The 25841-nt window shown below is 43.3% G+C and overlaps 2 protein-coding genes across 10 annotated transcripts in view; one reads left to right on the top strand and one right to left on the bottom strand.

Annotated features, from left to right (window-relative positions):
• Positions 1-7873, top strand: part of Vash2 (vasohibin 2) — a 29702-nt gene extending 21829 nt beyond the window's left edge. For all 4 annotated transcript variants that reach the window (XM_013157642.3, XM_063236736.1, XM_003474610.5 and 1 more), the window contains one exon: positions 4880-7873. In XM_013157642.3, coding sequence (XP_013013096.1) covers positions 4880-4952 — 73 coding nt within the window. In that variant the 3' untranslated portion in view covers positions 4953-7873. The remainder of the gene's footprint in view (positions 1-4879) is intronic.
• A 284-nt stretch (positions 7874-8157) lies between these two features.
• Positions 8158-25228, bottom strand: Angel2 (angel homolog 2). 6 transcript variants are annotated; one of them, XM_003474608.4, is made up of 9 exons: positions 24993-25228; positions 22799-23124; positions 18403-18659; positions 16996-17065; positions 15492-15913; positions 14416-14542; positions 13972-14029; positions 12636-12799; positions 8158-10458 (listed from the first exon to the last, which is right to left on the bottom strand). In XM_003474608.4, the coding sequence occupies exons 1-9, from the start codon at positions 25049-25051 to the stop codon at positions 10307-10309; spliced, it is 1635 nt and encodes a 544-aa protein (XP_003474656.1). In that variant the 5' UTR covers positions 25052-25228; the 3' UTR covers positions 8158-10306. The 6 variants fall into 6 exon arrangements, with proteins under 6 accessions (XP_003474656.1, XP_013013140.1, XP_005005656.1 ...); XM_013157686.2 differs by having other exon boundaries at positions 25034-25228; XM_005005599.4 differs by lacking the exon at positions 24993-25228 and adding an exon at positions 24768-24933.
• Between the last annotated feature and the right edge of the window lie 613 nt (positions 25229-25841).

The following is a 25841-nucleotide window of genomic DNA, read 5'->3' as shown; positions in this document are numbered from 1 at the left end:
TTCATTTGGGTCATTCAAAGGAGTCACTGTCCTTAACCCCTAAACAAGAAAGAGCAGAAGGAAGAAAACGTCCTTCTGGTGAAAGGTGGAGAGGAAACCAGGAAAAAAAGGTGGGAGGGGGGATGAGGGAAGCCAGGCTTGGTAGTGAGACTTGCCTATAATCCCACCATTTGGGAGGCTGACGCAGGAGGATCTCTGTGAGTTCAAGGCCAGTTTGGGCTACATAGCAAAACCCTGTCTCAGAGAGAGAGAGACAGAAATGAAAGAGAAAAGTAATAAAGAAAAGCGGGTGGGGAGTTAGGAAAGCTTCAGAGGGACCAGGTATCCAAGATGGCGCGGAGAAGCAGATTCTACCCCAATATTGACCTGGCTGCTTCCATGCTTTCCTGGGCCTGGGACCCAAGCTGGGCGCTGGGACACACCAGCAGGGACCACATCACACAGGATGAGCTGCAGGCCTTCGGGGTCTGCCAGGGCTCCCTCGGGGCTCCTGAGCCGAGGGATGCTGGGCCACAGCGCCGGGTGGTGACCTCAGGGACCTAGTGGCTGTAGCAGTGGCCTGGGAGGCTTGGGGTGCAGGCGGAGAGCCCTCCAGGGCGCATGGCCGTGACTCAGTGAAGCTCCTGCGGATGCAGCTTCCTGGCCACCTTGGTTCCTGCGTCCCAGGAAGAGGAGTGGGCGGAGGGCACCGGTGGGACTGAGCCCAAGCCTGGCTGATTCCTGCCAGAGCAGCGAGCAGCAGGCGAGACGGGGCGCTTACTCTCCTAACCTCAGGGCCTCATTCGGAAGGGCCTCTGAGGGGCGCCCGCACCTGCCCGCTGCCGAAATCCCACGTGCACAAGTGACACAGTCCGAGAAGCGCTGCTCAGGTCCTGTTCCACAGTGCGAGCCTTTTGGTCCCCTGGGTTCTGCCACCTCGTGGAGGTGGGCAGGGTGAGGACGCAGTAGGGAGGCAACCTTGTGTTAGAGGTGTAGGCGGGGGGGGGGTCTCCCCTGTACCTTTTTTTTTTTAAAAGAATATTCTTTCTAACTTGCTGATTTTTAAATCAGTACCTTGAACTCCTGGCTTAGGACTTTATTAGTAAAATATCCCAGGAAAAAAGTTACATGAAACTCTATCAGTCATTTACGCACTAGTGAGAACTTGCCCAAGTTTTATTGAGAGTTACATGGTCAACAGTGGGGTTCACAGGTGAATTCAGTTGGTTCTTGCTCTCCACCTATTGGCAGCTTCCAAAGCAGGCATGGTAATGGTGGATCAGCAGGGTCCTTTAACAGGTGGACATAGCAAACAGTGCAAAGTAGTGGATATGAGGGGCACAGGTGGCATTTGGGTAGGACCGCAAGGGTGGTAAGGCTTGGGAAGGGCAGTCCAGACGGAGTACAGCATAAGCCAAGGAACAGAAGCAGATGGCCGTGATGGCCTTCCTGGATGCTTGGGAGGTACTTTAATCCGGGTCAGGGAGGACGGGGCAATTAATGGTGCCGTTAGGGGCCCAGCTCCAGGTCCTGGGGACCAGCTGTGATGCCACCGCTTGCTAACTATGCATCGGCTTTGAGCAAGTTTGCTACCTTCACTGCAGCCTTTCCTGTGCAAGGGACAGTCCCAGGACCACCACACAGGCTAGCGGCAACTCAAAGCCTGGCAGGTTGTCTGGCCTAATAAATAAAGAAGTAATTTCTGTTGCATGCCTGGAATCCCAGCACTCGGGAGGCTAAGGCAGGAGGATTGTTAAATAGCACCCATTTAAATTAAATAGCACCCATTTCCACATGGGCCCTCCCCTCAGAGGTGGCCAGTGGGCTTGGCTGGTGGTTGCCACGCAGCCTCTCTCTAGACACCAGGAGCCAAGCTGTCCCCTGCAGCCTGGGCTGGCCGTGGACCCCAGGATCGGCTGCCTGTCACGGGGCTGGGAAGAGCAGGCCAGCGACTTCTGGGCAGTGTTCTCCTTACTCTGCATCAGGCAGAGAGGTGGGGCTCGGTGCAGAGGAGGATGCCAGGCCACGAAGAAGCACGTACCAAAAGGCTTAGGAATGGGGGAGCCGCTTGGGGAGTTCCGGCAGGGCCCCAGGGCCAGAGGCTCCCTGGGTGTGCACAGGACATGTGTACTTTTCAGAGACAACAGGAGATTAAGGGCCACCACCACAGTTTGGGTCCCGGAGCTGCAGCACCATGGCCAAGGCCAGCGACTCGGGCGGCCATTTCTCCTGGGGAATCAGCACTGGCTAGGAGCCCGTTCTCAGTTCTGGAACCTTCCTCCAGCAGCCCAACCTTGCTTTCATGAGCATAGGAGCTGGTGTCGTCAGGGGGAGGGTGGGCAGTGGGGAAAGAAGCAGGAAATTTGGTGGTTATTTTGCACCAGGAATTGAACTCAGGATCTTAGCTTGCCAGGCAGGCGCCATGCCGCTGAACTAGCTCCTGGGCCGAGGGATTTGATTAGCTGTGGGCAGAGGTGCTAACGAGCTTCACCTGTCTGCAGTGTTGGTGACCACCTTGAAGGCCCAGCACCACCATCACTTCCCCGTCCTCTCAGCAGCAGAGAAGAGAAAGAAAACCATGAAGGGCCCACGCCGGTTGTCTTTTCAAGTGGTGACTGGTGCCCCCCACAGGGGCAACCTGTTACCCACAGGGCCAGGGCTGGCCCCTAGGAGCCTGGGAAAGTTTGTACTCCACGTGGCCATGTGATTGACTAAAAGTTGCAGGGGTGGGGGGAGTCCCAAACAAAGAGAAAGTGGATATTGACAGGCCACTTACCTGTGGTGTCATCTGATGTGAGTGTAGTTTATCTCTGAGAAGGAGGCTTCGCAGTTACAATACAGAAAGGGGGCGTGGAAAGCGTATTCTAATTGCTATGGAAAATGACCTGCATTTAATCCTTTTCTAAAGCAAAGAATGCGTGCAGATGAGTTTTTGGTTTGGGATCGAGTCCTGGGCCTCAAGCATGCTAGGCAAGTGCTCTGCCACTGAGCTCCACCCTAGGCTGAAGTTTGATGATTGCATTTTCTCTATGTTCAGCTCATCAGGGAGAGGAGAAATCATCTTCCCTTTATCACACGTGCCTCAGGCTGGTGCTAACATCTGGAGTGTCCACTTGGAGGGAGAAAAGTCTCACATTAGCTGTTTGGAAAATGATCCCGTTTCAGGCAAAGAGACAAAGTAGAGGCTGCGTCCTGGGCTCTTTATGAAATGAGTGCGCTGAAACCTGGCTTTTCTGCAAGAACCCTCATTCCGCCCACCTTTGTGGCCTGAGGGGTAGCACAGAGTTACAAGCCCAAGCTTTCAAACATCACTGAATTCCCCTTAGCTGCCGGCTGGGAAGAGTCCTCACAAGCTCCTGAGCCACTTGCAGGCCAGCAGTAGCCCTGTTTAAAGGGCCTGGGAGTGTCCAGGGCCTGGCTGGTCCAGGGGACACCACTGCCTGATGCCAGAGGTCTGGTGTGCTCTCATACATGGAGCAGGAATCAGCACCCGGGTTGGGCTCCATACCATTGTCAGCTGTTTCTCAGCATCATGGGTGTGTCCCGGGAGCCAAGGGAAAAGGACACAAAGAGGACGGGGCGTGGGTCCTGACCCAGTAAATCAGGACACGTGGTCGAGCAGAGAAATAAGCCCCTTGGAACCCAGAGAGAATTAAGATTGTGAGTATTCTTTTAGTAGGTCAAGGAAAGCTTCTTATCCACCTTGAGGTCAAGTTTGCAAGACGAGCGATCACAGAGCAGCAGTGGCCAGAGTCCCTTCTCAGAGGCAGAGAGGAGAGGGCAGAACTAGTGACACGGAGTGAGCTGATAGAGGCTGGCTGCTCATTCCCGGCTCAAAGAGCTGCACCGCTCTCGTATCTGGAAAACTATCTGCAGTCCAGAACTTCTCAAAGATACGCATTAAGAAACTTCTTACAATTATTTTTAACACTTAGCAAAGCAAACAACCTAAAAAACTGCTTAAGAATAGAGTTCATATGTAATCAACAATGCCTTTATTGTCTTGTGACCTTGGTTATCTCTTCTCCCAGGTGAGAAGAGGGAACAGAAAAACTTAAGCCATGAACACGTGAGGCATAGTTATATTAGGAAGTCATTTTTGAAGTTTTTTCTGAACATGGCTCATGTGCTCCTAAATGACTTTTTTCTCCAAGTTCAAGTACTTTCTTACATGACGTCCAATAAATGCCAACATGTTTTATATTGAAAAGTACTTTACAAAACATTTTTTAGAGGAGAGAGATGTTTTGCCACTGAAATGACCTGCTTTTCCAGATTAACTGAGTCACTTTGATTTTATACATTCAAGCCTGGATCATTAACCCTCACACACAGAAACTGCCAACCCTGGACCCCTGAGGCAGGAGGATGTCGAGTTAGAGGCCTGCCTGGCAACCCAGCAAGACCTGTCTCAACATATAAAAGGAGCAGGGGTTGACTCAGTTTAGAGGCCCAAGTTTCAATCCCTGTGCTCAAGAAAAAAGAAACCGAGAACCTCTTTGGGAGTTTGAGTCACCGAGTAAGTCCTGGGTTTCCCCAGGCACAACTTCTAGGATTTCCAGGAGAAATCTGATTTATAATCCTATAGTATGCGTGATTTTTCTTACAAGGTGAACAGACAGACCATGGGTTTCAAAAGTTCTAGTGTGACCAAATTCAAGCATCAAGTTGTGAAAGTTCATTCAATGCCCTAGAAATTCTGATGTCCACATTGACGGCCTGTTAGAAAACTCCCAACACCTATGAGGGTGGACTTCAGACCCAAGCAGAGCTGGGAGCGAAGTGGGCGGCGGGTGGACTGAGGAACACTTTTCAGTGGGTGGGGTGGACAGCCCAGTGGCTGCGCAGTGCTGACTTTCTCTGTCCTGTCCTCTCCCCTCCGGCTTCCCGTCTCTCCTAGGCCTGCCCTGCCTGAGAAGAAGGCGGTGGACCTCAGCACACTGAATGAAGTGGGCTATCAGATCCGAATCTAGCCAAGCTGCAGCAGCCAGCAAGAGGGTTTTGTGGTGCTTCGCTCTGCACTTTACCCAGCAGGAGGAACTGTGATTATTTATTATGAACTTGTGAATTTTATTTCTAAAGCTGCACCTGGAAATAGAACCTGAGTGGGTAGGAACAATTAGCTTTAAAAAACTCCCGAAGAGGCAACCATGAAAAGGCTACACAATAAACCCCGCTGGGAGTGGACCGTCCCCTCACTCAGGAGCTCAAGGATAACAAACCTTAACTGTCGTTTTATACTTCCTCATTTACTTCTGTTCCTGGCTTTGAACATTAGCCTCATCAGTAGCAAATGTCCTTTTTGGTATAGTAAGCTCACTCCATCAGTATTTTTCAGCAATAACAGAAGCAAAGATGGGTAGGTTTTTTTAAAGCAGTTACTATTACCTCAGCATTTTTACATCAGATATGCAAACTCAATGGCATTTTGGTTTTTTATATTCTATTTGTATTGTTTCTCCACTGTTTCCCATGGGATTTTCCACAAGTTTGGAATTTCTTCCTGGTGCACATATGTGATGAGATTAAAGTAATATATGCAAAGATTTTATAAAGAAGCACTAGAATTCTGGCAATATGGGAAACCATTTTTAGGATCTGGGAGTTCTTAATCTTTCTTAGAGCATTCACTGATGGCGATTTCTGTTCGTACAAAACAAGCACAGTCAGAAGCTAGTCTCATTCTGTCGCTAACATTTAAACTTTGTGGGGTCCAGCAAAAAGCACAAGAGGTCACGTGCTTGTTAACACTGGCTCAGCAGTGTCACAATCACCTGGAAAATGACACTCGGAAAGCCAGGGCAGCCAGGAGCGAACCAGTAGGTCTTGTGAACCAAGTAACCTTTCTGCTCATGCTTTATGTCATATATATATAGTTTTTTTTTAAATCTGATTTTTAAGTGAGTCAGGCTCTCATCCTGAGGGTCTCGCTGTCTGAAATATGGGTTCTGATCTATTAAGGCCAAATGTGATCTGTATTTTCCAGTTCCATGCTATTAGATGTCACCCTTCAGGACGTTTTTAGGAAGTCCTGGAAAATACGTTAGAGAAGCAGGATTTTTTTTTAATGGCAGTTGTCTTGTCCAGCGCTGCATCTCATCACACCCCGTCCGTTGAGCCTGCGTGTTCTGGTTATGGTGTAGCTTCCGGCTGCAGGAGACAGGATAACTATGAAGGACGCACACAGACTGCACATTCCACACAGCGGGAGCAGAGCCTCTGTTCCATTTGTTACTATCTCAGCAGCTGCCTGAGACCAAAGAAGACCTAAATGAAGTCTACGAGTGAACAATGTTACTTCAGTCTCAATACTTCTGGATTTGACTGAAGATGGTTATAGGAAAGTAATAAAAAAAGCTAAAAAACTGCTCTTTGACAGTCTGGAGGTGATGAGAGAAGAACCTGACCCTTGAGCTGTGTGCAGAGGAGCTTGCTTTACTGTGAAAATCAGCGCTATGAATGAAGTACTGTTTTCCTGGGAAGGGAGCCAGCTGTACCCTAGACTAACATGCAGCTTTTAAGTTAAACTTCTGAACTTGATCATTTCCCTCAGGAGCAGGATTATCAGTCAGTTTAAGATGAATTGTTAGGGTTGGAGATGCACCAGCGGCAGAGCCTGTGCTTAGATGCGTGAGGTCCCAGGTTCCGTCACCAGCCTCATAGTCACTTTCATCTGTCTTGACACCGTATACCCATTTGCTGCATGGCCACAGGTACTGGTATTTTTGAGATGGCAGGGAATCATTTCTTCCTCACTCTGAAACAATACTGATGTACCCATGTATGCTCTTTTTCTCCACCTGAAACTTTATTGTATCAGTAAGTAGACAATGTTAAACATGTAGCCTCTCTAAGAGCTTGGAGTAGCCCCTGCCAAGCACTGCTTAAGGACCAGTCCATCAAAGACACAGAAGGTCAGCTAGTTGCAGGGCTTCTTGTTTCCTACAAGAAAAAAGGAGTACAAAACTGTTGCTGATATGCTGCCGTATAAGCCTTAATGATTCAATTAGGAACCTAATTTCTTCAACATACCTTGATTTTTAGATTACTGTTCCCAAAGCAAGGGTTAGTCCCAGAAACATGAAAATTAAACATTAAAATTTTCTTAGAACTTCTATTTCTACTGCCCACAGAATAATTAACTTCTATAAAATATAGGAAAATCACCAAACTCCTAAATTCTAATGCAATAATACAATTAATATTATGGGATTTAAAACCCCCCAGCAACCCAAAAATGACCCAACTAAACAACAAAACCAATATATTTTATTTCCCAAAACTGATTTTAAGGTTGGCTATAACAATTTTTTTTAAACTATGAATTTGGAATCTAGTTTTTAAAGTAATTATGCAAGAGATTTTATGATTAAGCCACCACTGGCAATGTATGCAAAGTTTAAATGAATGACAGAAATCTTGATTTGAGACTGATTGTGCTGTTTTGAGTACACTTTATTTCAGAAAATGGTATTTAGTATTTTCTATATATACTGAAATCATGAACATTCACTTTTACTAAGTCAATTATTTCATAAGGTTTTTATTAATCGATATTGGTAAATAGAACTTTGGAAATCTTAATTCAGTATTCTTACTATACCCAAGGCTTTTGTAAGCTATAGTTTTATGTACAACCTTGTACAGTTTTTTTTGACATACAATTCAGAATCTTGTTTATTCTCTTGGACTCTGTTCTGGCCGATACATTTTTTTTAAACCTTTAAGAAAAACTGTGATTGTTTTAGTGGGTATTTTTCTAAGTAAATGAAAACTTGTATAATGGTATTTTAGAGAGCGCCAGATAAGTGCATGTTCTGAGTTACTGTTTCCGGCATCACTTGTATGTTTATACACAGCATGGGACTTTAATAAAACCATCCTGGCAACTTAAGGAGTATGCTTCTCTTCTTTCCGAACTGTAAGATGGTTCTTGGCCTCTTATTTCACATGTTCTAATAAACTATTATCCCTACCTCTTCTCTCACAGTTTCCAAACTCAAATATTAAACATTATTTCCACACTCTAAACTACTGAACATTGTTTTGGCATCTTAATGAACATGTCTTTTAGCACTACTTTACATAATACAGGCGGAAAACAGGAAAGTTTATAGGAGAGCACAAGTCCCGCATACATAGCTTAGCACCCCACCACAGAACGTGCAGACACAGACGTATGAGTACAATAATTTATTTACATAATTCACAGATACAAAGTGCAAATGACATCATGCTCCTGTTTCCCCAAGTCCTTGAATTCAAGATAGTGGCTAAGTTAAAAAAAAAAAAATCAAACATGCGTATTATCTTGCTATGCAAAGGCATAGTGAAACCAACATCTTATTATGATTCCTGCTTGCATCTGGAGCTTCGATTGTAAAACATGTAAGACCAAGAAATTTTGTTTCTGCAATTAATAGGATTTGGTTCTGGCAGATAAAAATGAGGCTCCAGCAGAGTTAGCAATTTATGTTCAAAAAAGTAAAGATAAACAGGTAACTTAAATAATCACTCTCTGTGGAGCTGCAGAAACTTGCAAGGAGGTAACACCAGTCTGCTGGCTGCAGGGCCACAGCCACACTCCACTGATGAACTGAAGCAGAATGCAATCAATTTTATGGATTCTTACCACGTCCAGAACATGAAACAAGCCTAAACTGACAATATATTCAGTAGGTATAAAGTAATTTTGTCAGAGGTCTTCAGGGATGTTAGTTTGCTAACAATGAACTATACATAATAGTTATTTGCTAACAAATTCACTTAATTCAAAGAAGTAATAAGTGGATTTTTTTTTTCTTTCCCCAATACTAAAAAGGGATATTGTATTATTACAAATTGATGACTATATCTGCAAGACACATGATATTCCACAAACTATTAAAAACTGGAAAATCTGGGAACTATATGTACTTAATCCTATAAATAAAAACTAAAGAGAGAAATCAAACATTTAAAAGTACTTGTTCATCACAACTCTTACTAGATAAATCTTTATAAACTGCATGCCTTCTTTTGTCTGATCTAATTTTTAAAAATAATTGTTGCAAGTGATTTGGTACAAAAATTTTAAAGTCCAAGTTAAAATAAAACATTTTCTTAATAAAACGCACTGTAAAAATGTTCATAGTTCAGTGAAGTGTCTACTTAATAAAAATGCCTGAACCTAGTATTTAAAAAAAGGACATTTTCACTTACTTTGTTTCCAAAATTTTTATTCAAACATTTATCTAGAGTCCATTGCAGGCTTTATGAAAACTGCTCATAACCAACCAGCTCATAAAAAGTGTTAGCACCACCTTGCACGGTGTATCACTGTGAAACACAACAAAACATCCAAGAAACAAAGGAAAAGCCTTCAACAGTTCTGATAACTCCTGCAAGAAGAGCGGCAGGCTTGCAGGTCAGCGCCTCCCCAATAAAGTTCCACAGCTTCCTCGAGTTCCTGAGCTATACCCAAAATGATCTCATAGCTGCCACTTTGTTCCAATAACAATTTTCTTAATAAAGTCAATAGTAAAATAAATGTCGCCCTTAACCCAGGAAGTAATTCTTGCAACTGATTTTTTTTTTTTTTTTTTTTGTCTTTTTCATTTTTATCGGTACCGGGGATCGAACTCACAACCACCTGCTTTAAAGGCAGGTGCTTATGCCGCTGAGCTAAATCCCCAGCCCCGCAACTGATTTTAAAAAGAGAAAAAAAAATGCTAGGGCAACAGCCCAGCTCCCCGATCTCTACTGCGGTGAGGCCAACCCCTCACTGCCTACGGGAAGTGTGTGCTCCTGGAAAGGATTTGTCCCTCAGCAAGTTCAGCACAGCACACTTCCCTGCTGCCTCACTGGAAAAGCAGTGCCACTCCCTGGGCAACAGGCATGGCTAGACACTGGAGAATGACTAAGTGATTTCTCAGGCGAACTAATTAGGACTCAAGGGCTTCCCCAAAGAAACCAGGCCTCGCAGAAAGGAACCAACCTGTGGTTTTCAAGAAGCCAGACAGACGGTCTGCATCCACTGCAAAGCTTGCCCAGCACAGGGATCGGAATTCTTCATTGTGCAGACTAAAGAAGGTATGCTACATTTAAAAACCACTGTCAATTTTACTAGAATTAGAATAAAAAAATATTTATACCTCTTTTACAATAAAGAGTATTTAGGTCTTATCAGGAAAATATTTTTCATTATTAAAAAAGAAAAGGATTATAAACTTGTTTCTTGTACCTGTTATGCCATAGCACAAAAATAAACAACGTTCAAACATTCAGCAGCTTTCCATGTGCTGGAAAAGGACGTAAGTTGGAACATAAGTTATGTACATAACAGGAGTCAAAGCTCAAGTCTGAACTTAGCCAGCAGAGGCAGGTGGTCCGAAGGGCTGTTTTCATTGGGAAGCCCGTTCACAGCCCACAAGTCTTGTTCTGTGAGAAGCGACAGCCTCGCTAGAAGTTTCAAGCCACCAGCTGAAGCAACTTCAGCTCCTATGTTAAAGAAACACACACAGATTTAGAGAAACTGTCCAACAGGTTATTGCAAATTAATTATACAAATATTTTTTTCTAAAACAACAATGAAACAACGTGAGGTGTGGTGGTACACACCTGTAATCCTAGCAGTCAGGAGGCTGAGGCAGGCCAAGGCTATAATAGTGAGTTCAAGGCCAGCCTGAACTACACAGTGAGACTCTGTCTTAAAAAAAAAAGGAAGAAATGGAACTTGATACCTGCTCCAGAAGAGTAATATGCAGGTTTTGGATTAGTTTTGAGAGTTACACAGTATTTCAGATGTTCTGCAAATAATCATTAGGAGAAAATATTAATGCAACACATAAAATAATTTTAATAGTTAGAGGCAGGTATCGTGGCACAAGCCTGTGATCCCAGCACTCAGGTCTCACCATCTAGTTCAGGCTGGCCTTGAACTTACTGTGTAGATGAGACTGGACACAAACTATTGGCAATCATCCTGCCTCAGCCTCCTGTCTGCTGGGATTACAGGTGTATGCTATCATTTCTGGCTAAAAATAAAAAAATTTTTTGTTCTTTTAGTATCGGCAATCGAACTCACAATCTTGCACTTGCCAGGCAGGCACTTATGTTGCTAAACTAAATTTTCGGACCTAAAAAAATTTTTTAAAGTAAATTTTAAAAATATTTTGAGATTGACAGCCACCTAATTCACCTACCAGTGATTCTGTTATTCTGTAAAACTGAACAGTTCCAACTACGGTCATGTGAGTAGTTTACAAGGTGAGTGGAGACAAATCCCTGCAAGCAGAATGAAAGGGGAGGGCTCTCAAGCTGAGATTTGAGTGGCTGATCTGTGGCTCTCTTCTGCCACCTAGCGCACGTCTGTAAACATAACATCTCCCGGAACCTTACTACACAGTGAGAGGAGCAAGCATGCTTTCTACAGGTGACTTAGTGCGAGGAGCACTCAGACTTCCCCTTCCTGAGTGTTACTAATACGGTAACCCCCAGACGGAAGGCAAGAAGAAAAGGTCTAGCACAAAACAATGGAAGAGGGGGGAGACAAAAAGAAAACAGAAAACAAGCTGCCTGAAAGGTTTTTGCCCCAGATGGGACACTGTAGCCAGTAAAGCCTTGGAGGCGGAACCAAGGGGCTCTATCTTGAGGTCATCTTCTCCGCCCCTAGGCAATTTACCTGTGGCGTGAAATGAATAGCAATGGGCTACCTGTGCATCACTAATGCCCCTTAAGCACCACCCCAAACCTACATGTAGGCCCTCACACCACATGTCCGGTGGAGTTTTACAAAGCCAGACTTCAGTGGTGGGGGGGTTTTGTTTTTCTCTCTCCGCGTTCTCAGAATAAAGGCCTCTTTTATTTCAGACTTCTCATCTTTTGGCCGCGCCAAAATCCTAACACTGCCCATATTTAGGACTTGAAAAATTTCTGAATATTTTTAGGTTTCCAATTATTTTTTTCCCCTCATCTTAAATTCTTTGCTTATTCAATCTGATTTTCATTGAGTCATACAAGGAAAAGTGTTATCGCCTTTTCTTTTTGCAAACACACAATAATATTATACTTTTCTTCCTCTGCAGAAAGAGCCAGCATTTGGGGGGCAGCGGAACACTACTGCCGTGGCTGGCATGTATGCACCACACCATCCTACGATGAAGGCAGCGCTTAGGGAACTCAGGGAGCTGCTCCACAAACACACATGGTGGGGCTGGGGATTTAGCTCAGTGGCATAGGCGCCTTCCTTGCAAGTGTGCAGTCGTGAGTTTGATCCCTGGTACCGATAAAAACAAAAAAGACAAAAAAAAAAAAAAAACACCACATGGTGACCATTAACGGATTCAGTTCCTATCATGGACAAACAGTGCACACAAGGGCACATAAAAATAAAGGGCAATGTAAATGACCTGCAATTCAGAACTAACTGGAGCTGATGCAAGCACTGAGGATTAATTCTTAGGTAATCATTTGCTTTGGGGAGGTTTCACCTCTGTCCTGATCAGATGCAGGCAACAATCTTATTTCTTCATGTATGCTACCAATCCATCTATTTAAAAACATTTTAACTTCTACGTCAAGAACGTCATCTACATGAAGCTAACTTGTTCAACGTCAGCCTTGGAGTTAGAGCTCCTGTTCTCTCAAGTAGAATGAAGATTATGCAGAGTCTGTACCTGGGTGCCCAGCAACGCCTTCCTTTTCTGCAGAGTAGAAAATATAATCCACAGTTATGGCACTTCGGGAGTGACAGGTGGTCACTTCTGGAATCCCAGTGTCAGGAAAGTAATGTGAGTAAACAGACGACAAGCTGAAATGGTGCTGTAAACTTGAGGGTAACCTAAATTGAAAAGAGAAAGCACTGAGAATTGGTAAGTTTTTCACGACTGCTGTAATTTCTCCTATTGAAAGTAGCTTCTCATTTACCACCAAGCCTAAAGCCAGATGTGGATTCTCAGTCACACAGACCACATCCCATTGTGACACCCACATCACGCGGAGATTCCCAGGAGGCAACCCAGGGAGGGGAGCAAAAAACTCAGTTATCAGCACTCTAATGAGTTTTAATTATCTACGACATGTTTCAGAGCCGGCACTTCATGAACATGCATTGTAAAATGACTTAGCATTTTGGGGGTGTTTTTAAGAAAGAAAATCAAAGTGGACAAACAGCATTCAGGAAGGCTACCTGTCACTCCCTGGACCTCAGAAGTCTGGGTGTCATCTGTGTTATTTTTTGCTCTAATTAGAATTCTAATTCTGATTAGAAATCAGAAGACAATTTTGTGCTACATCTCAAGATGGTGTCTCCGATGCTTTACACGGACTCCATGCTGAAATGAGTCATTTCCTAATCAGACCTCATGAATTTTAAGCGTCACTTGCCATGAAGGAAAATAAAAATTTTAGGACATTTTAAAATCTACTGAACAAAGATTTATCAAAATCTGCAAAGGCACTGTCTGTCTGTCTGACGTACTGAGGAGACAGACAGAGATGTGCACCTTGCTTTCCAAGCAGCTCCGTTGTCAGTGAACGAAGGTCCTTCCTGGAAATGACTTCCCAGCCAGTCCAAGAGCTTCATGTACAGCGTTAAATGTAAGTTTCTCCACCGTGACCTGACTATCAGTTTTCATAGATAAACGCTATATGTCTAAATATATTTACATACAAAGTTATCTTTTATATCACCCTCTATTATAAAGACAAACATTACTAAAAAATATTATTGTCTTTTGTATTACTCATAGGGGAATGTTTGCTATATTTTAAAGGTCTAATCATGAATTTTTTAATACTGTTATAACACTAAACATTGCTTCTGTTTTTACTAGGTTTTTACTGGAGAATATTTTTGCAAAACAAGGTATACAAAGGTATGAAAGGTATGAAACTGAAAGCCAGCACACTCTCCCAACACAAAAACCTTCATTGTTAATGCAAATGATTTTGAGAAATGATTTTTTCAGTCAACTAATCAGGAAACAGCCGCCGCTGCTTTCCAGAACTCACTTTTCAGCTGTTACGAGGACCTCTGTGTTCTCCAGCTGTGTCTGTGTTAAGCCACCATCTAGAAGCCCGGAGAGAAACATATTAGCCTCCTAACTGTTCTGCTCCCATCTGCCTTAGCACAGCCCTCCTACCCTAGCAACAGTCAAGAGGTATGGAGACAGGTTCACAATGCTTCTCCTGGAGCCTGCGTCTCGCTGGTCTCCAGAATGAGAAAAAATGAAATGCAGCAACTCCAGGGCAACATGCAAGTAACTCATGCACAGACACTGTTAGCTGTTTGATGTTAAAGGAGTAAATTTAGAGCCCTTAAAAAAACAAGGGAATGAACAAGTAACTACACATATTCATCCTTGAGATGCTGCCCCTTTAAAAATGTGGTTTCAAGTCTCCAGAGGGAACCCTGCTCCCCAGCCACTGCCGCTGCAAGGTTCTGCGAACACTTACCTGACTCGGCTACCTTTGGGCCCTGCTGTGCCTCATACACACAGTTCTGGGAGATACCTAGGTTTGGGGGCCAAATAGGAATAGATAAAATTCTTTGTCCCCGTGAAGACTGTTCTTGGCCAGATACCTAAACAAAATTTCAACAGGTACCTTAAGTGAATAATTTTAAATAGTTTATGTATTGAAAAGTTATGTCTTAAATAAAAGGTGGTCTAAGACTGGTAAATATTACCCTTTCTTTGCTCAGTAATTATTTGTGCATATAAAATCATGTTCAAATATACTTCAGAAAGCACTGCCTACATAAAAATCACAATCTTCCCCTACCCTCTTCTTCTAATTTGAATACTAAAATGGTCTGTAGCTTTGAACTAATCAAATACTAACAGAGATCCAACTCTTTTAATATTTAAAACTACCTTTGAAAATTCCAGGGAGGAAGAGCTTATTTTGGTTAATTATACTGAGAATTAAATGATTTACAGTAAGCAGAGGAAAGCAATAAAAAATAATAATATGGGCTAAGTTATTATTTTTTTGTTATTTGTTTTTTGAGACAGTTCAGGCTGCCCCAAACTCACTATGCAGCCCAGGCTGGCCTCAAACTTGAAGCAATCCTCTTGCCTCAGCCTCCCAAGTGCTGGAATCACAGGCATGTGCCTGGCTATACGGGCTAAATTATGTAAATCTAGAAAATGAAAATATGTATTGTTCTTCAAAGAAAAACTTGTATAATATTAAATGAGTTTTGCCAACCGCATTGCCCATCGCCATCAAGCAAACCCGCACGCTGCCTGGCGCTGGTGAAATCCTCCTTTCCAAGCAGCCCAGGTCTGCCTTGCTTTTGCCTTCTTCTCCCCGAATGCCCTCCACTTTCCCACTGCCTGCTAATTCCTCCAGGCAGAACACTGCCACCACGCAGGGTAAAGGTCAAGTCAAAGCAAGCTCCGGAGGAGCCTCAGCCTGACAAAGCGAGGCCCTGGGGCATCTGAGGTTTCCAAGACACACAGGCATCATCCCACTAGGACGCACAGCAGGGAGGCTTGGCTCCTGGTAACAATGAAGTGACCACTTACCTTTCCGATAGCCAGTCCTTCATAATTCAACCTTCCTTCCTTTATGAAACTATAGAGTGGGGAGCCGGGAACAGAGTTAAAGTCACCACACATAACAATGGGACAGAAACTGCCGTCTTTCTGGTGAGCAACACTGGAGATCTCGGCCAGCAGCATGGCCAGCTGGGTCAGCTTGATATCGCCTCGCCTCGGGTTGTACAACAGGTGCGTATTCGCCACGCAGATCGCAGGAGAGGTGGCGCAGGCTGTTTTGGGTTGTAAGAGTAAAACTAATCCAATGTTGTCTCTGTCCAACAGAGGGATGTCGCGGCGGTAGAACTCCACGGGGTTCACTGACAGGAGTGAGAACTTGGAATGTTTAAAGCAGATGGCACAGCCGTCAGGCTTCCTTCCTGTGCGCATCTTATACTCACAGTGGTAACCTGGGAGACAGAAGCGAGCCTTACATGAGGGACTGGTCTAACACAGCAGACCCACGTCAAGACGCAGCTCTACCGTCTTTGAACATCGTTTTCCCATTAGTGACAGGGGATGCTGAGAAGTTTAGAACCAGGTTTAACAGACCCCTTTACCAGTGACTCTCGCCCGGAGTACACCTGTGTGTATCAGTCTCTCTCGTTCCAACCGAGTGAAACTTGGTCATGGCACTCACAGCGCAGATTTAGAAGAATCCACCACTCCACCCAGCCCGAATCTCTGGTCTCTTTGTCTCTACCTCTTTCCCCTTCATTTAGAGTATTCTGGCTCCTCCTCTGCCTCGAACACATTCCAACACCAGCAACTTTGGCTGCAAAGAATGCTCTTCCTTCCTTAGGCCTAGCTTCTTCCTTCACCTCTTTTAAGTCTTTGTTTGAATGTCAATCTGTCTGATTATTTTGCTTAAAACTTCTCCCACTGCACCTTCCTGCTTCTCTGCAGAAAACTATCATTGCTAGATATGCTCTTCACTTTTTTGGTTTATTGTCAGCTTTTCTCCATAAAGGAGAAGACTTTTTACTTGTTTTGCCCAGTGTTCTTTCAGCAAAACTGTCTAGAACAGCAGATGGTAGACAGCAGGCGCTGAAAAATTAGTTATTGAATGAATGCAAAACAGTGCATTTCTCAAATTCATGTGACTACGGATGTCGTTTTTATAAAAGGCTTCATCACAGCCTGCAGCTCTGAGGATGATCAGGCAGAACGGTCCCTGCACTCACATAGCTCAGAGCCTTTGACATGGAGGGGCAGGCAAGGAGCAATATCCAAATGCAATACCTCACTCTTTCCCCGACCTTAACAGATGCATTTTATTTTTTTATTGGTACCAGGGATCGAATTCATGACCACCTGCTTGCAAGACAGGTGCTTATGCCCCTGAGCTAAATCCCCAGCCCCAACAGATGCATTTTCAAAATTAAGATTTTTTTAGCCCAAATATGCCATATATCTCTGATTAGCAAGTTATGCTTTAGTAACTCACAAATTTTCAAAAGTACATCAAGCTAAACTGAAAGTTCCACTGTACCCAGTGATTCCAAGCTTGGCCTGATTTCTTTTCCATAATGATCTTCTTGAACTTCTTGTAGGCAAAGTACCTTGGAAGAAAAAAATGGCTTGGATTAACATACAGAGATGCAAATGTGAATTTTCTAGTACTTTCATCTTTAAAAACAGGCTTCTTGAGAAAAGGAAAAAATGGAAACAAAGCTTTTGCAACCTGGGAAGGGAAAAGGGGTTGAAGAGAAAGTAGGGGGATAGAAAAGGAATCAAGTTATATCATATACACAAATTCTCCACAATGAATGAATATAAAGACACACATAGTGTCTTTATAACCACAGGATATATCTGTATGTCACAGCTGGCTTCTTAGTGAGATGACTTCACACTATGTATATCTAAAATGTACCAATAAAATCTTTTTTTTTTTTTTGTCTTTTTCGTTTTTATCGGTACCAGGGATCGAACTCACGACTGCCTGCTTGCAAGGCAGGTGCTTATGCCGCTGAGCTAAATCCCCAGCCCCCAATAAAATCTGTTTTAAAAGAAGAAAAAATTCTCAAATTCCGAACTTGAGAATTGAAATAAAAACTTATAATACTTTAGGGGCTGGGGATTTAGCTCAGTGGCATAAGTGCCTGCCTTGCAAGCCTGTGGTTGTGAGTTTGATCTCTGGTACTGGTAAAAATACAAAAAAAAAAAAAAAAAAAAAAAAAAAAAAAAAAAACTTATAATACTTCTTGTTATTTATAGATCAAATTAAGGCCTCCAAATTTGATCAGTCTCAAAACCCTGGCCCATTAATCACATGGCACTCTCTTACCATCCAAAAAGTTGTTTTAACTCAAAAGAAATATTTTCAATTTATATGTCAGGCTATGTTTCTTAAGTTTACATGTTAATTAGTACTAATGCTCTGGGTCTTAAGAGGTTGACTTCTTGCTGGATGTGACAGTGCACTCCTGTAATCCCAGCACTTTAGAGGTTGAGGCAGGTGGATCATTGCAAGATCGAGACCAGCCTAGGCTACAAAGTGAGCCCCAGGTCAGCCTGAACCACATTAGTAAGACCCTATCTCAAAAAGACTAAAAAAAAAAAAAAAAAAAAAAGATTTAAATGCTATCATTCAGATAGAATTTTTTCATAAATTATTAAAATTTCAATATGTTGCCAGTTCATCTTAAAACTGGCCAATACTGAAAACCTTGAGATCCTTTTCAAAAAGTCAAATGATTATTTATACAACCAACCACTAGCAAATGACTCGCTTGAACTCACAATGCCCCATTAAGAACTGTTCCACTACCCTTCTTTAATCTCTTCTCTTTCCTCCCCACAAACAATGTATAAAGCCATATTATTCCCAAAGGCAAGAATCAAATATTCAACCCAACTTTTCCTTGTGTGTAAATTTTTGATACTCTGCACTTACATCCGCATCAAAGTGTTTAATTTCTTTCAGAATATTGGGAAACCTGAAACTCCAGTGTAGTACTGGCCGTCGGCAGTGTCTGTAAAGGTGTGAATTATCTTCCAATAAATCTTGTGAAAGTATGTTATAGGACATCACTGAGAAGTCAAACTTGTCCTCACTGTCTTCACATGTGGGATCAACATTTTCATCTCCCTGGATCTTGGCATTTTCTTTATTATGGTTACATACATATTCCCATTTCCTTTTTATCATGCCTGTTAAAATATAGTAGACAAAGCATAAAGAATTAATAAAAAAAGAGATCATGTAGTTTCTTGTGTAGAAGTATCTTGCTTTTAAAAATTCTCATACTCAGTGAGTAAAAATGTTTTTTCCCTAGGAGATGGCAATACAGCACTGACCAACTGAGGCTGTCATCAAATTGATTACAAAGGCAGCAAAACGATACAGTGACAGATCAAGGGGTGTATAACAGGCTTACAAGGACCTGGCTGGCCATTCTGGAGACTGAGACCAAGAGCTAATAAAGCTAAGATGACACGGAGCTTGTGCTTTCTCAGTGCCTCTGGTTAAGAAGTGTTCTACTACAGACACACACACTGTCTTTATAACCACAGGATATATGTCACAGCTGGCTTCTCAGTGAGATGACTTCATACTATATTTGACTCCCTGTTAGTAAGATGATCAGATGATCTGATGAGGTCAAGAAAAAACTCTCAGTTCAGAATTCTGTTTACACAATAAATGAAGCTGGCACGGTGGCAAGGCACAGAGGTGGTATTTCGAGTCTCGAACAGTAAGACAGACAATGCAAACAAAGTGAACAAAAGAAATTCTTTAATATACACAAAAGCAAACTTTAAATGAGACGATTACAAAATGCTAGTGAATGATGGCTGGCTGACAAACTCAGCGAGTAAAAAACAAGAACGTGTTAGTTTATACTCTGCAGACAACATGTATTCTGAAAAAGTGACAAAAAGAGAAGTTTAAGAAGAATGAGAACCAGGGATTTAGCTCAGTGGCATAAGTGCCTGCCTGGCAAGCGCAAGGTCATAAGTTCGATCCCCAGTACCAGAAAAAGAAAAAAGATGAAATTTTACAATTGTGGGTAGTCCTCAACTCAGAAATTATCAACATGTGTGTACACACACATGCACACACACATACGTTCATCTTTTATCTTGTATCTGTGTCTCCATCACTAAAAGGGGGTTACTGCTCTGGAAGCTATTAAGAAAAACATAGAACTTTCAGAGAAAACAATGGGAAGAACCTGGATTTGGACATGGACTTCCAAGCGTGACTGGGTTACATGAAAAGTCAACGCTACACTATCTTCCTCTATCCTGCATGAAGCTTTTCACTTTATTGCAATGCATAAAATCCTACCAATTAAATATTAAATTGAAGTTAAAATATTCTACGTGCACACAGGTGAAAAAAAAGGAAATACACTAGTATTTTTAAAAATATCTTAGTAGGATTGTACGAGTCTTTTCCAATGCCACATTTACAATCAAAATATCAATCTACCATATAAAAATGCAAATGAAATCACAACTTTCAAAAAACTTCTTAAGTTTCATCAGATTACTTTTCTCAGTAAGTATATGGTATCTGCTGCATTGAAGAACAGAACTTTTGACCAGAGGATAGAAGAAGACAATTTGTATGACTAGTGAGGTCTTGATGGAACAAAAGCAGTTGGAGATTTATGATACCATGAAGGTTCTACGCGAAGGTCAAAGAAAAAATATGTAAAGAAACAAAACCAAACTAAATCAAAGGTTTTCAGTAGTACAGAATTTTGCCTAAAGCTTTTCCTGTGCCGGGAGAGGGAAGGAAACTGTCCCACTTCCTGTTCTTCACTGAACACAGTTTCCCAGCCTCTGCAGGCTCAGAACTAAGCTAAGTGTACAGGACTTCTCTAAATGGTTATTATACCACTAAGGGGTGTCTGCCACGAAGCAAAGTCACAAGACAGAAAGGGCTTTAGTCATGCAAACAAAATAAAGGCTACCATCACAAAGAGAGCACTATCCTGGTTCACTGACATATTAAAATATGAAAGACAAAGGTGTAAAAATAACTTGTTCATAGTTCCTTATAAATGCATTAAGATTTTTATGCCAGTAAGGAATCTGTAAATCTATTCTTTTTGCATTTTTTAAATAAACAGGACTATTGGATTATCTGATTAATACAGTGACTCTCAAACTTCTACAGCTTGTAGAACTCTTTGCCATTGCTTTTCATGCCCTGGAACACCAGACCTGGCACAGGGTGTAAACAGATTTTGCCCTGAGCACCTTTGCTTTTCATAAACATACATGATGAGTTCTGATACCGGTTCCATGGAAGACGATTTGAAAAGCACTGACACAGTGAATAGTTTTGGCCTCCATGTACTTTACAACATATGTGCACACTACAAAAGCTTATATACCTTCCATGTCAGGAGGAACAAGGTGGTCACAGCAGAGGAGACAGATGAACCAAAGAAAGGAAGCAATAGGCCTGATCGGTTTTGAGGGGCACCTACTTATAAGGTCATAATTGTGCCACACAAATCCTTCAAATACCACTGTTAAGTGACAGGTAATTTAGCAATGCTGTTTTCTTGATTGAAAAGCATTAGTGAAATATCGGAAGTCACAAATAGGGCTTAACGCAGGGCCTTTTTCCTTAGTCCCAACACCTAGGAAGAACGGATACATACAGTCAGGATGCAGGCAAAGATGATCAGTCTGTAAACGTCATTCCCCATCGGCTCAAGGGAAAACAGCAGCGGCATGGTTTTCTGCGTACTGACCACGGAGCCCGCGTGTGCTGGGCACTCTGCTGCCCCTCATTGCAGCCTGAGCGGCCTCCCAGAGCAGGAGTTATTTACCCTAGGAAACCAAGGAGCAGAGGGGCCGAGGGACCTTTCCAAATTCACACAACCAGCGTGGGACAACAGGGACAGAGTAGCACTTAAGGCCATGCTCACGTCACCAGGGTGGCTCCATCTGAGGCCACCTCAGACTTAGAAAGGATAAACGGAGGGGAGGTGCACCCTGACCCGAGGAACAGCGGACACGGAAGTGAAGCACAGTCTGAGGCTGTCGCGCAGATCTGGGCTTTCGGATCATGAATGCCTACTGGGTCTGATTTTAAAGCTTCCAAACACACCTTCCACCCACCATCCCCATGGGCAATGGTTAAGCGCTATGCAACAGACTTTTACTTTTTGAGTGACTATAATCTCTCCTTACATGCCTTTTTCCCTAAATTCTTGTAACTGTATAGCAATATATTACACATTTACTGGAATATTAGTTCAGTGATTGTGTCAGGAACCCAGCTGTCTGTGCTCGCCCTCCAGCTCTACATTCTGGCTGAGACTCCCTCTCCGAGTCCTCTTTGATGCCTTCCCCCGCAGCCCGCTCTCAACTATCCTGAATGGCATTACCGTCACTGGAAGCGACGACTCGGTAAGAAAGCCAAGTCCAAATTCTACTTACGCTTAGAGTTTCGAGGGGCTGGAGTGGGTGCAGATATGAGCAGGGGCGGGCATGGAAGGAGCCAAGTGAATTGTTTATAGAGTAAAAAGAATACGAGAAAAAACAGACGTAGTCTTCATATTTTAAAACTGTTTCTCAAAGTAGAATATGCAAAAAAAGTTGAATATGATGTGATTCCTTTCCTAAAAGATAATTCTTCCAACAGACTCGATGGTCTACCTATGGACCTCCATTTGAGAAATACAGATTTAATAAACTAAAATTTTACTCTGAGGGAAAATCTTTCACTTATGATCATTTCTACTTAAAAGAATTCTCTTTGTTAGTACAGGTGATTGAACCCAGGGCCTTGCACATGCTAGGCAACCACTCTACTACTGAGTTATGCTTTCAGTTCTTGTTTTAAAAAACAGAGTCTTATTAAATTGCCCAGGTTGACAGTGAATCCTCATGCCTCAACCTCCCGAGTAGCTGGGTATACAGGTATGCACTACCAGGTTGGGATAAAAAAGTTAACAAACATCAAAACACAAAATTAAATTATTTCAGATCATTGACTTCCAAGAATACATTCATTGACTTCTAAGTCATCAAAAGACTTCAGTGTAAAAATACTGGATATGAAAATTGTTCTTAAAGTTAGGGTTTCAATCTATTTTCTATATTCTTTTCCAACCATATTCCACTTGTACAGTCACTTCTTAGATCTGTAGCCAGAAATATACCACTGAAAACAAAAGTAAAGATTTCATTTCAAAACCAATTTCTTTTTTCCTAACACCGAACACCCGTGGCACCTACAGGAGGCTTTTAAGGATTCAACATGAAACCTCTAAGTCTATCATTTATGTCTAGCCCTTCACTAAGATGACCATCACTTTTACCTTGGTGCTTTCTTCGCTTTGACGAAGGCTCATCTCCCTCTGTGTTCATGACGTAACTAGACAGATGAATCAGGGATGTCTGGTTCAGGTGGTCAGGTCTCCAGGTATAGTACGGAAACTGAGTTCTAGACGCAAACAAATAAGGTGGCCTCCACTTCAGTGCGAAATACCTGCTACTGAAGTATGGGTAGGGGGCACGAGAATAGTGTCCTGGCCACCTCATGCAACTAGAAATATGTCTGTTCCAGCAACACCGCTGCAGATTCTCCCACGGTGTAGTCCAGTCTCCGCCCAGACTCTTGGGGTGATGGGGAAACATAGAGTATCTAAAAGAAATAAACATACTCCTTGAGGCAACACTCTCTGTCCAACCATAGTACACAAAAATCTACAACCACTTCATCTAATACTTAAAATCTGACTTGTAAATCTATGAAGGATGGAGAGGAAAGCACCCACAGTTTAGCTTTCAGCATCAACACCTCAATCCTCTCCCCTTAAACACCTTCAAATGGTATTCTAAATACTCAACAGGAAAATGCCACCAAGGCTCCCAAATGCCACCTACTCCTCCAATAGTCCACAGCCCAGCAGAGCTACCAACCAACCATTCAGTGAGTGTTCACAGTAGCTCTGTAGCACCAAAACCTCAATGGAAAACTGTAAGCCACAGCAAATATTAATACTGCGATGCAGTACACACACCGGACTACAATTAAAGCAAATCTTTCCTTCAGCCCTGGAATGGGAATAAAAATGTTTCTGAACAGTTTTGTCTTCCGCTAAGATTAGATTTTCCCCTAACACTTTTAACAACGTTTATCATTACTTCACAAAGCAACTTCCTTTGCTAATCATTGGGTGGACTCCTCTTTCTCAAAGTAGGTTCTTCTCCGGAGTAAATGAAACAGGGTAGGCATTACTCACTGCGAACTTAACACTCCGGATCCAACACCATCAATTTACCCAGTATTCCAAATACCCACAAAGTAGTGCTAAGGCTATTTTTAATAGCTATGCTGCCACCGAGCTCCCAAAAAACACTGAAGCTTAAGGGCCACCGTACTGTACTATTTTGGCAAAATGTTAGGATGCAGAGATGGATTTCTTAGCCTCTCCTCTGGAATTCATCACCAGTACATCTCACAGATGGTGTCAATAACGTCCACTTGTCTCACCAACTGGATTTTGTTAAATTGCAGATATTGTTACCTGACTTTTATGTATGATTGCTCATTCTGACAGCGTTTAAATTTTTATCACGTCTTTGCAGTGTAGTCTAAAATTGTTCTACAAAAACAATTTAATCATAAAGCTTTAAAGGCATGACATGGGCACTCTGTCCAGCTTCGTGACAATTCTAAAAGCCAATCGGGTTGAAGCTCATGGTCCGCATTTTCTATCCTAAAAAGCTACCATGTTCAAATAGAAAACTTCAACTATCATATTGAAATACAGAACTATGGAATACAACAGACCTAACACTTATTCTTTGTATGTGACAGTGGTCTATCCTGATGTCTTTGCGCTCCTTCGGGCCCCGCGTCTTATTTCCTTTCTGGTCCCTTCCCCACGGCCTCGCACAGTGTCTTGCACGCAGCCGGCGCCCAGGAAACCCTGGGACCTCAACGTCCACCTCGCCCCAGGCCCTCGGGACTCAAAGCAGATTCCCATGACTTATGTAACAGCGCCGTGCTCCAACCCGTAGATTGCACAGGTCACACAATTTAACTTTTTTGATTTTTAGCATTCAAATACTTAAAAGTTTATTAGGATGGAAACCTCAAGTCCAAGATTTTGCGAGCGCCCTTTAGGGTGACGTTAATGTAGGTAGCACAGAGTGCTTTTTTTTTTTAGCGATCAATTTAAACAAAACCCGCCAACGCATCCACACGGACGCAACAGGAGCTCGTAGGTAGCGAAGGGGGCGCGCAGGGAAGCAGAGCGGGACACGAGGACAACCACAAACCACATAGCCCGGAGCCCAGGCCCGGGGCGCTGTAGGGCCGAGGGCGCGCGCGGCCTCAGAACGACGGGCCGCGCAGGCGGGCGCGCGAGTCTCGGGTCCTTCGGTCCCTCGGGGTCTCCGCGGCCGCGTCCCGGACCCTCTTCCGCCTCCATCCGCCGCGCCCGCCCCGCCCCGGCCCTGAGGCCGCCCGCCCATTCCTCCTCCTCCGGCCACTGCCCTACTGACCGGCCTCTTCCCACCACACAGCGGCCGTAGCCCCTCCTCACACATCGCCACGCTTCCATCTTCCCCGCCGCGGGGGTCGGATTCCCAGGGGCCGGGCTCGGCCACAGCCTTTACAGCACGCTTGCCAGCCTAAATCTCCCCAGGGTCCCCATCGCTCGGAGTCCCGGCTCCCGGCTCGGCTGCAAGGGATGCTGGGAGCTGCAGTCCCGCCGCCATCTTGCCCAGGGAGCGGCTCTGAACCCTTTCAGAAAACTCCACCCTGCGATCACAGAGCATGCGCACGGTGTGTGTGTGAAGCCGGGCGACCATTTCCAAATAGGGCAAGATTCCCGACCTGAGTTTTATACTCACAGAAACAAATGAATGGGCAACTTTATTAAGAACTATGGGCAGGTTAGTGTATGAGAGCTAAGATCACAGATATAGATAGACTATAGGTGATGTAATTTTACCTCAATAATATAGTGGGAGCGAAAATGTATTTTTATACATTATATATAATGTATGTAATTTTACCTTTTTCTTAATATAATGGGAAGATTCAAAAGTGAAATTTTCAAATTAAGAAAATATTCTTCCCTGGGTTCCTGTGGAACTGTGTCTCACGGATTTTGGGAAAATGCACCCACATGTTGAGGATCCATCACTGTCAAATCTAGTGTAAAATTATAGGTTTTTGGAAAACATTATGATATAGGGGAATGAAACTCCCTACCTATGTCCTACTATATGTTCTCTAAAATCGAAGAATGAATTTTAGGAACAAGGGAATATATTTATTGAGAGAAAAAAAGCTTCTGCCTGAGAGAGAGCGAGCGGTCCCGAGTGGGTTGCCAGAGACTCTGTCTT

Source organism: Cavia porcellus, unplaced genomic scaffold, assembly GCF_034190915.1.
Source record: "Cavia porcellus strain 051 isolate PalLab524CR breed Dunkin Hartley unplaced genomic scaffold, mCavPor4.1 scaffold_26, whole genome shotgun sequence".
Lineage (NCBI taxonomy): Eukaryota > Metazoa > Chordata > Mammalia > Rodentia > Caviidae > Cavia > Cavia porcellus.
The sequence above is the reverse complement of the archived record's forward strand: the minus strand, read 5'-3'. Positions and strand labels throughout refer to the sequence as shown.

Coding starts and splice junctions, on each gene's coding strand:
- Angel2 (XM_003474608.4), bottom strand. CDS start 25,051: ATGGAAGCGTGGCGATGTGTGAGGAGGGGCTACGGCCGCTGTGTGGTG. Junction 18,660..22,798: donor AAAGCGAAGAAAGCACCAAG/GTAAAAGTGATG, acceptor ATATTTTAACAG/GCATGATAAAAAGGAAATGG. Junction 12,800..13,971: donor GTCCTCGTAACAGCTGAAAA/GTGAGTTCTGGA, acceptor TTTTCAATTTAG/GTTACCCTCAAGTTTACAGC.